At 48.4% G+C, this 12,045-nt stretch overlaps 1 protein-coding gene across 1 annotated transcript in view; it reads right to left on the bottom strand.

Moving 5' to 3' along the window:
* Window positions 1–208: 208 nt before the first annotated feature.
* The window catches only part of ZFYVE26 (zinc finger FYVE-type containing 26), a 70,896-nt gene continuing 59,059 nt past the window's right edge, over window positions 209–12,045 (bottom strand). The window contains exons 36-42 of the mRNA XM_066272422.1: window positions 9,466–9,663; window positions 8,769–8,968; window positions 7,134–7,275; window positions 6,775–6,834; window positions 5,061–5,243; window positions 4,423–4,467; window positions 209–2,416 (exon numbers count right to left, since the gene is read on the bottom strand). Coding sequence (XP_066128519.1) covers window positions 2,213–2,416; window positions 4,423–4,467; window positions 5,061–5,243; window positions 6,775–6,834; window positions 7,134–7,275; window positions 8,769–8,968; window positions 9,466–9,663 — 1,032 coding nt within the window. The 3' untranslated portion in view covers window positions 209–2,212. The remainder of the gene's footprint in view (window positions 2,417–4,422; window positions 4,468–5,060; window positions 5,244–6,774; window positions 6,835–7,133; window positions 7,276–8,768; window positions 8,969–9,465; window positions 9,664–12,045) is intronic.

Here is a 12,045-nt window from a genome sequence, read left to right as displayed (position 1 = left end):
TTAGTTATTACTGTTGTTTATGCATAAAATGGCTCTGGAACTACACATAGGAAATTGCTGACACTGGTGGCCTCTGGAAGGGGTTGGGCTGAGGGGACAGGGATGGGTGGGACTTTTTACTAACCTTCTATAGCTGATGAATGTGTGACTGATCTTCACCCACTACCCCAACTGAAGCAAAAAATAATAATAATAATAAATCTGGTAGTAGAGAGTACACTAAGTTTTTAATACTTAGCAAACTTGAGATAAAGTCATTAGTTATAATGGGAATCATTTAAAAAAGTTCAAGAACTGAAGGCCATCTGACCTTTCCCACCCACTTTTTCCCTCCACACAGAACATGAGGCACAAAGGAGGGGAAGGGGAAGAGCAAGACAGGACAGTCATGAAGCCAAGACACTGGCAGGACAGACTTTATTGTGGTTGCTTGTAGCAAAACATTCAACCCTTGAACATGTGCATTAGTTTTTTATGTTGTTGTTGGAAACCACAGTGTGATGTTCAAAGGCCTTCAGCCTCATCTTATGTCAGTCTAGTCAACGGCTGCCTATTTTATAGCTCAAATAGAAGAAACAGTCAGGAAAATGTGGTTTAACATCCCAAAGTAAGGGCTGCAAAATCTGCAAACCATCCATATAAAGTGCTTCTGTTCAGTGCAGAGAGGGCCGACTCAGAAGGGCAAGCAGACACCAGGGAATGACGCTTCCTGGGAGACAGGTGCATTCTGTGACTCGAAGGAAAAGCCACTTGTCAAAATTCCCCAAAAGGGATCTAGTATTTTGTTTGCAGTCTTTCTACTCTCTAACAGGATGAAAACTGGAGGGTGGAGCCTAACAGATGTCCATAATAGTTGTTTATTTTACTATCAAAAAACCTGGCTCAGAGAGAAGTCCACAGGGTTCTAAGCACCAGAGATACCAACTTCGCTTCTAGTTCCTGTCTGTCTCAGCAGCAGATGTGAGATCAACTGGCTGAGCTCTGGCTGGGGGGAGGCTCAGAGCTGCAGAGCTTTTCTTAGGCCTCTCATTTCCAAATCCAGTCACTGAGTGCAACAGCCTGTTTCTGAAACTGTCACATCTCGGGTGGGGAGATAAGCCCGTATTAAAGGAGCACATCCCCCAATTTCACCAACTGGATGGGACCTATTTGCAGTCTCCTTGTCTGACTTGTCTGCAGGCTCACCTCCAAAGCAAACCCTTGACTCCCTCTGTTAAGACAAAGAAGTGCACTGCCTTCTAAACGACCCTAGGTCTCTGCTTATCCGTCCTGCGGTCCTGAAGAGACTAGAGAAGCAAGACAGAACAGGAAGTGGTTTATAACTCAAACTTTCATTCTAGAATCCTCGTTACAATAGCTCTCCCCAGACTCTCCAAGAGGGAGTGACATCCACTCACTTTGCAGCAGGGATATTCATCAAAGCCAGCTCTGTGCTTGTAAGCAATCCCCCTGCATTCCCTGTCTGGACAGGCTCCCCGTTCTCTCCCTGCTGGATGTAATCAGGGGTGCCCCTCCTGCCGTGTCTGGGGTTCCGGACCTGGTCACTTGTAGGGGCAGCCACAGTTATCGGATGCCAGCACCTGGCATCTGCCTTCTGTTCGGACCACCATCCAAGACCCACGGTAACTCCTTGTGCTTTTGAGAGGAGACACTTGGAGCAGTGTTATTCCACAGAGAGCACTTGCCCCGAAGCCATTCTGAATGTTGGGAAGGTAAGGGATAGGAGGCAATCTTTTTTGTGTGGTTCTATCATTCTCAATAACCCTTCTAGTCACGAGGAGCTACTGGAATGTCTCCACACTGAGGGGACTGTGTACAAACAGGATGACCCGGGTTAAGAACCAAAACGCAGGGAAGGTTTACAGACCGGCAGAAATCTAAAACAAAGTGCCCCTTTTCAGTAGGGGGGGGGGAGTTTCATGTGCTCAGAAGTGCCTGGGCGTAAACATTAACGCACAGGGTGTGCACACACACTCACTCACTCTGAGGTAGGAAGAACTGGCCATCTCCAGACAAACACACAGATTCCACGATTTTAGAGAAACATGGCACTTGTGTGAAGGGTCCTGTCCTTGCCCGGGATGGCAAGTAGGGTCCAATCCAGCTCTTTCTGACCTGGGCAGAGCCAGGGGATCTCACTGCACAGGAGGGAAGAGGTGGAGAGCATCTCCACCCCTCCTGTCTCACAGCTCTCAGCACCTGCTGCCCCAAGTCACTTCCTGGAGCCTGAGCCGAGGGCACCCCGGCTGTGGTTTGTCAGAAGCCACTGGGCACAGATGTCTTGCACGACAGCGTCCCCGCTGCTCCTGGCGGCCTGCTGCACCTGCTGGACGAGGACCTTGGCCCGTGAGTGTTCTTGCTTCACGGCAATCAGATAGGCAGAACGAAATTTGCAACACGTCAGGTAGGCCTGAACCTGGCAGCGGGAATACAAGACAGTGGGAAGGAAACATCACTGATGAACCACGGAGAAACACACAGCGCTGCCTCGGAGCTCAGGCCCACGAGCTAGTACTTCTCACCCACCAAATCAATTACTGGGATCTTACCTGTTACTACATTATAGCAACTCCTTACATATTTTGGACACTAGGCTATTACACTGTGTTATTTTATAGTGTAAAGTGTTACTATAGGCCCTGGCTGGGTAGTTCCGTTGGTTAGAGCATCAGCCCGACATGCCAAGGCTGCGGGTTTGACCCTGCTCAGAGCACACACAAGAATCAAGCAGGGAATGCATAAATAAGTGGCATAGCAAATCAATGTTTCTCTCTCTCTCTCTCTAAAATAAATCAATAAATACAAATTTTAAAAAATTATTACAAATAAGATGGGAATTTCAAAGAGAAGGAGGCAAACAGGAAGGCAGAGTCTGGCCTCTGTCCTTCCCCCTGAAGCCCTCCTCCTCACTATCCCTGGCTGTCCAGCGTCCTCCTGGCTTCACTGCCCTCAAGCTGTTACTTTAGTTCAGGGGTCCCCAAACTACGGCCCATGGGCCGCATGCGGCCCCCTGAGGCCATTTATCCGGCCCCCGCTGCACTTCTGGAAGGGGTATCTCTTTCATTGGTGGTCAGTGAGAGGAGCATAGTTCCCATTGAAATACTGATCAGTTTGTTGATTTAAATTTACTTGTTCTTTATTTTAAATATTGTATTTGTTCCCATTTTGTTTTTTTACTTTAAAATAAGATATGTGCAGTGTGCATAGGGATTTGTTCATAGTTTTTTTATAGTCCGGCCCTCCAACGGTCTGAGGGACAGTGAATTGGCCCCCTGTGTAAAAAGTTTGGGGACCCCTGCTTTAGTTATTTGGGTGATTGTTTCATTGATGTCTGTCTCATTGACTAGACTTTAAGATCCATGAGGGGAGGAATAGTGTCTGCTCTTTCTACCCTGTGTTCCTGGTGCCTAGCACAGGGCTTGGCCTGTAGTAGGTGTTCAGTAAGCATGCATCAAGTGAATGAATGAATGACTGGACAATTATCCCCGTCCCCAACAATGGGCCCGTAGATGTCACTCCATGATTTTTCTGTTTTTAACCTGCTGAATTCAAAATATTTTAATAGGAAATTTGGGAAATAAAACTTTTAACATAATTAGGAAAGATCTAACTTTTGTTGTTTGGGTCAGAGGAAGCTTAGTTTTGAGTACAGGTGGTGACTCTCCAACCCTCTGGACAACCTTGATCTCACGAAGTCCTCAGCGTGGTGAAGACGAGAACCCCTTCTCCCGGCCCCGATCTCACCAGCACCTCCCCGATCAGCCCGTGTTCCAGGTCAGCCAATAGCAAGGCCCTCACATGCTGCCTCCGAGCTTCCACTTGAAGCTGCCTTTCTGCCGTGACAGTCCCTCCTGGTTGTTGGAGGGGACTCGTGTCTCTTTGTGTTTTAATGCTCCATATTCTTTTTTGTCTTGGTCACTAGAATTTTTCTTCCCTAAGCTCAATTACATATCATCTCCAGCTAGAAGATGTCTGGCATGTTCTGAGCTCACTAACATGATCAGGCCCATGATGTCAGTTCTCAGCCAGACCTTCAGGTCCACTGAGCACCCACGTATGTGAAATACACAAGCTGGAAGGCAAAATTCCTTAGAGTAATGACTGTCTAGATTTTAGTGCATGTCTTTCCCAGGGATGAAGCCCCTTTCCTGTCTAGTGGAAGGCTCACTGAAGGCTTGGAAAAGACTGTGGTCTGGGGATAAAGAAATGGGAAGGCAAAGGCTCATGTGGTCAGTGTTCACACACTCCCTTCCATTCCCTCTCATCACACCCCATCGGGGCCCCAGCTCCCCCTCTGGATAACAAAGAGGCTGAGATACAGGCTGACTGGCACTGTCATAGGGAGCAAGGAGTAGAGGTGACAAGGCAAGCTCAAGGTGATGTTCATGAGCAGCAGCAGGGCTCGGAGACGGTTCTGCTCACCTTGTGGTCATCGCTGTGTATCGCCTGGATCAGGCCCTCCAGCTCCTGGCGGTACAGAAATACAGCAGCTGTGAGAGGAAGCGGAGTCCCAGTGGGAAAGCTGGGCCCACTCCAGTTTCAGCCCAGCTGTTCTGACCCCAGGACGGGGATGCCCGCCCCACTCCTTTATATAAACTCAATTCCTGCCATAAGAGCAACAAAGGAAATCTCATGCTAACACTGGGCTTAGGAACTCAAGGAGACGGAACAGCGCTCAAGAGGCCTGTCCTGGGTCTTCACGAACGATGCGGCTGTGTTACAGGGAGGCAGAATCACAGGCTACATGCATCCAAGGCCACCCACAGACCCCCCTTGACCTCCAGTCACAGGGAGAAGCTCAGCTCCAACAACCCAGACACTTCCAGGTGCAAACAACATAGAAAAGGAGGCGGAGGGCCACCTTCTGGGTACAGAGCTTATCATCAGGAATTTTCTTTCCAGAGAAGGGTTTATTACAGTGAGGCCATTATCACAGAGGGGTCAGAAAGATAAACGGATCCTGTAGAGTTTCAGGTCAATTGTGGGGACAGAAACATAAACAGGAGGATGTGAAGACACTGAGACAGGAGGAGGAGCAAGTGGCTTGGGAGGGCGCGCACCTGCGGTGGAATTCTCCCGAACGCCTCCAAGCAGTTGAGGAGGATGGTGTCCCCATCGCTCTTGGCGGCCATGCCTGACTCACTGACGCATTTGAGCAGCTGTCGGATCTCGCTGTATTTCTCTCTCTCCACGAGCTGCCGGGCAGCTCTGCAGTATGTTGCAGCAGCATCCAGCTGGAAGTCCTAGAATACAACGTGGGACAGTAGGAGTAGGGTGGCAGGGGACATCAACAGCAGGAAAGAAGGCACCATTTAAAAAGCTCCCACTATCAGAGTGTTGGACTAGGACGCAGAGGACCCAAGTTCAAAACCCCGAGGTCACCGGCTTGAGCACGGGCTCACTGGCTTGAGCGTGGCATTGCTAGCTCGAGTGTGCAATCATAGACATGACCCCATGGTTGGTGGCTTGAGCCCAAAGGTCACTGGCTTGAAGCCCAAGGTTGCTGGCTTGAGCAAGGGGTCACTCGGTCTGCTGTAGCCCCCTGGTCAAGGCACATATGAGAAAGCAATCAACGAACAACTAAGGAGCCACAATAAAGAATTGATGCTTCTCATCTCTCTCCCTTCCTGTCTGGCTGTCCCTCTCTCTGTCTCTCTGTCTTTGTCACAAAAACAAAACAAACAAAAAACTCTCACTGTCGACAGCCATACCACTCTGAACACGCCGAGCTTGTCTAAAAAGTTCCCACTATGCTTGGTGTAGGTAAGCCATCTTGATTGTAGTCACAGTAGAAAACAAATACATAACAAGTAAAACAAAAAACAAAACAAACAAGCAGAGAGTTCCCCTTTTGGAGGTAAGCAGATATTTAGGAAGCAACCATAAAGATCACATTCATTCTCCCCCTAACAAGTCACCCTTTCTTGGGAAACAGATGTTGTGGCTGGTATCTGCTGTCCTGGATGCTAGGTGCTGTTAAGAGATATCTTAGTGTTTGGAAACCGACCAATTCACCACAAAAGACCACTTTGCTGGAAACTGCCCGATAAACACTAACTTGAAGCCTGGTCTGGGGCGATCCCCGCTCCCCAGGGTCTGGGAGCGGCTGCCGCTCTGCCTGATCCCCAGGGGTATCAGTGTATGGAGAGCTTTGCCCAACACCGACACTAGGTGGGAACAAAGAGATCTGTTGATTGGTCATGAAGCCACTGGTCCTTCAGACACGCATAATGCTTAAGTTTAAGACCCTGCCTGCCCAGAATGAGGCAGTGGCCTTGGTATCTGCGTGTAGCTGTGGGGTGGGGGGCGGTCTGGAGGAACCACTCTGCTCCTTGGGGTCTCAGTGTTCTGCTCCGCCTCTGCTCCAGTGACACAGCTGTACCTGTGTCCTCAATCACAACAACAGACAATATACTCATCAAGCCGCTGCTGGACACATGGAGGACAGAGGGGCTGCCTTGCTGGCCACCTCCTCCAGGCAGTCCCGCAAAGGTGAGTAGACACTCTGCAGGGAAGCCGCTGTGGGTAGGTGTCTTAGGCTTTGTCAAGTATTTGATAGCTTTTGATGAATTTATTATTGGTGACTTGGCATTTGGCAAAGTGGCCTAGAGTCTGAATTTGACCCAGTTCTGTCATAGCCCCCTCCTTGATTTCATCCTGATACGCATATAAATCTTCTTTTCTTGGGATAAAAACTTCCTGAGGAATAATCTCTCACGGAATTGGTCAGGTGCCGATTGCCCTCAGCATAATCTCGAGTAATCCAAGTCATACCTGCAGAACACGGAATGCAATTCCAAAACCGTCTTCTACATTTTTCCCTCCTAGCATGACCTGGAAAGGAGAGGGAAGCATGCTTACAGAAGCAATAATTACGGGAGTAGCTCCTCAACTAACCGTAGGGGCCCCCATTTATTCATTCATTCAACAAACATTTGTTGAGGCTCCAATACGAGCCAGGCACTAGGGACACAGAGTAATCAAAATGGGCCTGCTCTCCAGGCTTGTGTGGCTCACATTCCAGGGAGGTGACAGTCATCAAACCAACAACTGAAATGATTATTAGACCATCCCGACTGTGATCGGCGTTCTGAAAGAGAACAGCTGCTGGAGGTCTGGGACATCGCACATACCTTGCAGGCAACATCCACTTTCATGTGGTTGTTTCCAAACAGGGTGGGCAGAGGCAAGGTGGTGATCTGAGAGGTTCCAGCACTTTCACACCGATGTAAAAACCTAGTCACTTCCATCTGCAGCTGGAGTGTGTTCATGTGCCTACGGTGACAGGAGATGCACAGTCTAGCCTCATGAGGGGCTTCAGGAGAGACATGACCGGGGCTGGGTGACTGAGAAATCATAAGGAAATGGCAATGGAGAAGCAAAAGAGATGATGTGGAAGGAAAAGAGATAAAAATGCCCTCTGAGCAGTTACGACAAGACAGAAATGGGTCGTCTAGTGCCCTGTACACACGCACAAGAGTAGAGGTGCTTTGTGGAACTGGATGAGGGCCAGTCCTTGACTCAGTAAGTGCTCCATGGAGCACCTATGTGCTCCTACACGGAGGTCAAGAGAGACACGAACTCTGCCCTCACGGAGTCCACAGGCTGAGGAGAGCTGAATAATGAACAAACATGTAAAATAACGAGCAAGTGGTCTACGAAGCAATGAATGGGGCAGTGGAGCACTCACTGGCCTCTGGGAGGCCAGTGTGACTGACACTCAACAAGGAAGAAGTGAGTAGGTAGGCGGTGAGATGGAGACACAGGCAGGGGCCACATCATGCAGGATCTCTTGACAACAGTAAGGGGATTGGGAGTTTTGTGTGATTTTATTTTATTTTTCTAAATTATTTTTTTTAAGAGATCATTTTTATTTTTTTAAGACTTCATTTATTCATTTTTAGAGAGAGGGAGAGAGAAAGGGGAGAGAGAGAGAGAGAGAGAGAGAGAGAGAGAGAAAGAGAAAGAGAGAAAAGGGAGGAGCAGGAAGCATCAAGTCCCATATGTGCCTTAACCGGGCAAGCACAGGGTTTTGGGTTTTTTTTCTTTTTTTTAATTTTTTTAATTTTTTTTTTTCCGAAGCTGGAAACGGGGAGAGACAGTCAGACAGACTCCCGCATGCGCCCAACCGGGATGATCCACCCGGCACGCCCACCAGGGGCTACGCTCTGCCCACCAGGGGGCGATGCTCTGCCCCTCCGGGGCGTCGCTCGGTTGTGACCAGAGCCACTCTAGCGCCTGGGGCAGAGGCCAAGGAGCCATCCCCAGCGCCTGGGCCATCTTTGCTCCAATGGAGCCTCGGCTGCGGGAGGGGAAGAGAGAGACAGAGAGGAAGGAGAGGGGGAGGGGTGGAGAAGCAGATGGGCGCTTCTCCTGTGTGCCCTGGCTGGGAATCAAACCCGGGACTTCTGCACACCAGGCCGACGCTCTACCACTGAGCCAACCGGCCAGGGCCAAGCACAGGGTTTTGAACTGGCGACCTCAGTGTTCCAGGTCGACGCTTTATCCACTGCGCCACCACAGGTCAGGTGAGTTTTGTGTGATTTTAATATGTGATCCCAAGCCTCCCCCCACTCTCCTTTCCTCCTATATCCTCCTCAGTAGGCTTTCCAGGCTTGTGCTAGACTGTCTTCACAGAATAATTCCTTTTGGATGAGTATGTTTTTCCTCCAAAGGTTTAGGGATGGGCAAGAACAGCATTATCTCCAACAGACTCTCCAGTCTAACCTTTCTGCCCAACCCTAGTTGTTCCCTGGACCTGGAGCTACCTCGACACATCAGCTGCAGTCATCTTCTTTCGGAAGAAGGGGCTTTTCTTCTTTCTAGAGCTGCGGGAGGTCTCTTGGAGGTAGATCTTCAGGTGGTCCTTGGCCTTAAGCAGCCACGGAAGCTTCTCTCCCAGGTCCGTATAGGTCTTCGCTTTGTGACTAAAGAACCAAATACAGGTCATGGCGGCCCGGACTTGGTCCTAGAAGAGAAAAACAAAAGCACAGGTGAAAGGAGGTCAGGGATATTGGAGGGCGGGGGTGTGCAGGGAATGCTGATCTGATTCCCAGTTGTGCGCTTGCTCACCAGCACCCAGCCCACTGCCAGCTGCATGGCTGTTTTGATTCAGTGACTCCTACACCCAATGATCCCACACTGGGCTCTTGGGTGGGACATTATTCTACCACAGAAGAGATCTCAAAGGATCCAAAGGATACTTTTGATTCTCCATTCAACCTGGCTCCCCTCTTGCTGCGGCACTGAATAAACAGGCTGTGATTTAGCACGGGCAACCCTCAGACAGACGCTTCTCTAAAAACACCTGCTCCATCATTTCTTAGGAATTTCGCATTCATGCCTCAGGTTTATCTTGAAACTACCCCCTACCTCTTTTTCACCTTTACATCCCTTGAATTCTGAAGAATGCCATTCCATGGCAGGGCATCAGCAAGAGACAGAAGGCGGGCTGGGGCCTCTCACCTTCATAAACTGCTGCAGCTCGTACAGAATGTGGTAGTAGTTCTTCTTCTGTAAATGTTGGCAGGCAGCGAGCAAGTACTCTCCCCAGCTCTCCAAAGATGAATCAGTGGATTCTAGCAAGTTTTCCAAGTCGTGCAGCTTTCCACTCTTATAGCTTGGCTGGAAAATGCCCTCGATGAAGACTTCTGGAGGACTCTCCTAGAGCCGGGCAAAGCAGAACCTCAGAAGTCTGGAGCCTGGGCCTGGCACTGTCTGGGACCCACTCTGAACTTCCTTCAGCTTCCTTCTAGAGCAGTGCTTCTTAACCTTTTGAGTGTCACAGGCACCTCTGAGAGTCCCACTCTGGTGACTGTTCCACTCTCCCCTTCCCTTTACTGAAAGACCTTTGGCAGACCTAGCTATGCTCAGTCTCCTATTTAGCTCCTGTGATTTTCCTGGAACCTACTCTTAGATCACCAGTGGCCTCTATAGTATTAAATCTAAAAGTTAATTCTTGGTCCTTGTTTTCCATCTGATCTATCAACATCTTTTGCTACAGCCGGTGGCTTCCTCCTCCTTGAAAAATTTTCTCTATTTGGCTTCCAGGACACCACCCTCTCCAGGTTTTCTTTCTACTTTTCTGGTTACTTCTTTTCAATCTCCTTTGCTGATGTGCACAATCCCCCCAGGGCTTAGGAAAGCTGTTCATCTTTCTACCTATAGTCATTCTTTTGGTGATTTCATAGAGCCTCGTTGCTTTAAACAGTATTTGCTGACTACGCCTGACTCCCTATTTCCAGCCTGTTCATTCCTTCCAAACTCCAGCACTATATATCCAACTGATATCCAACTGCCTATTCAACATGTCCTCTCAGGAACCTAGAAAACCGACTCCATCTAAAACTGTACTAGTGATTGCTTCTTCCAAATCTGCTCTTTCTACAGTCTCCTCTTTCTCAGGCGGTGGTTTTGTTTTTCTAGTTGTTCAGGTCAAAAGCCTCAGTCATCTCTCCCCCCATATCCCAACATCAAATTCGTCAGCAAATTTTATTGGCTCTACTATCAAAGCACATACAGAACATGTAGGGATCTGACCGCTTCTCACCACCTCCGCTGTACTAACAGCCTCCTCCCTGGTCTCCCATCGTCTACTTCTGCCGCTCTCTTGTCTAATGCCAATAATTTAACCTGTGTAAGTCTGTAAAACATGAGTCAAGTCATGTTATTTCTCTGCTCAAAATCCTCCAATGGATTTTTTTTTAAGTGAGAGAGAGAGAGAGAGACAGAAAGAGACAGACAGACAGGAAGGGAGAGAGATGAGAAGCATCAACTCCTAGTTGCAGCACCTTAGCTATTCATTTATTGCTTTCTTAAATGTGCCTTGACTGGGGGCTCCAGCTGAGCCAGTGACCCCTTGCTCAAGCCAGTAACCTTGGATTCAAGCCAGCGACCTTGGGCTTCAATCCAGCTGCCTATGGGCTCAAGCCAGTGACAATGGGGTCATGTCTATGATCCCATGTTCAAGCTGGCAACCCTGCAATCAAGTTGGTGAGCCTGCGCTCAAGCTGGATGAGCCTGTACTCAAGCAGGTGACCTCAAGGTTTTAAACCTGGGTGCTTAGCATCCCCGGCTGACACTTTATCCATTGTGCCATCACCTGGTCAGACTCCCATGGTTTTCTTCGTCACTCAGAGTAAAACTCAAGTCCTCACAATGTCCACCAAGCCGTATATGATCTGGCCCCTTTCTGAACTTACCTGCTCCTACCTGTCCCCAGCTCACTCTGCTCTAGCCCCTTGACCTTTGTTGCTCCCTATGCCTGGGCTGTGCTTTCTCTGTAACTGGCACGGCTCACTCTGACCTCCTTTAGGTCTTTACTCAGATGTCATCTTCCCTTGGCATCCAATCTAAAATTGCGCAACTCACCTCTTTCTCCATTTTATTTTTCTTCTTATTACTTAAATATATACTTAAATATATACCTACACTATATATTTTATTTACCTGGTTTATTGTCTCTCTCTGTCTCTACTATAACATAAGTTTTAAAAGGGCAGATATTTGTGTCTGTTTTTTTTTTCACTGCTGTCTCTTTAGTGTCCAGAAAAGTTCTTGGCTATATAATTAACATTTCTTAGATGAGTGAATAAATGATAAACATTATGGAATTCTTCAGGAAGGTGTACTCATATACTAATCCCCTTACTTCAGAGACCTTGAGTCATATAAACCCCTATTCCAAGTCATAGAAAAGAAAATCATTACGGCATTTAGATTTTAGGTTAGGACTAACTAATGGAGAGTAAAAGAAGGCTATAAGCTCATGATAGTACAACCATGTGGCCCAGTAGTGCTGGGTATGAGCTGTGTAGAAGTGGTTGAGATCTGGGCTTTGAGGACAGCACGGTGGGTGAGAGCTCCTTTCCTGATTCTGGCTGCTACTGAGAAACCCAGACCCAACCTAAAAGCTGAAGGACAGGCTTTAAGAAGCAGGGGCATCAACTCCATAGGAAAGGTGGAATTCCTCAGAAGAGCAGCACCTTAAGAACTTCCATTTCATTCATTCATCTACCCACTCATTGCCTGATGACACAGATTAGG

The sequence above is a fragment of the Saccopteryx bilineata genome, chromosome 4 (assembly GCF_036850765.1).
Source record: "Saccopteryx bilineata isolate mSacBil1 chromosome 4, mSacBil1_pri_phased_curated, whole genome shotgun sequence".
Lineage (NCBI taxonomy): Eukaryota > Metazoa > Chordata > Mammalia > Chiroptera > Emballonuridae > Saccopteryx > Saccopteryx bilineata.
The sequence above is the reverse complement of the archived record's forward strand: the minus strand, read 5'-3'. Positions and strand labels throughout refer to the sequence as shown.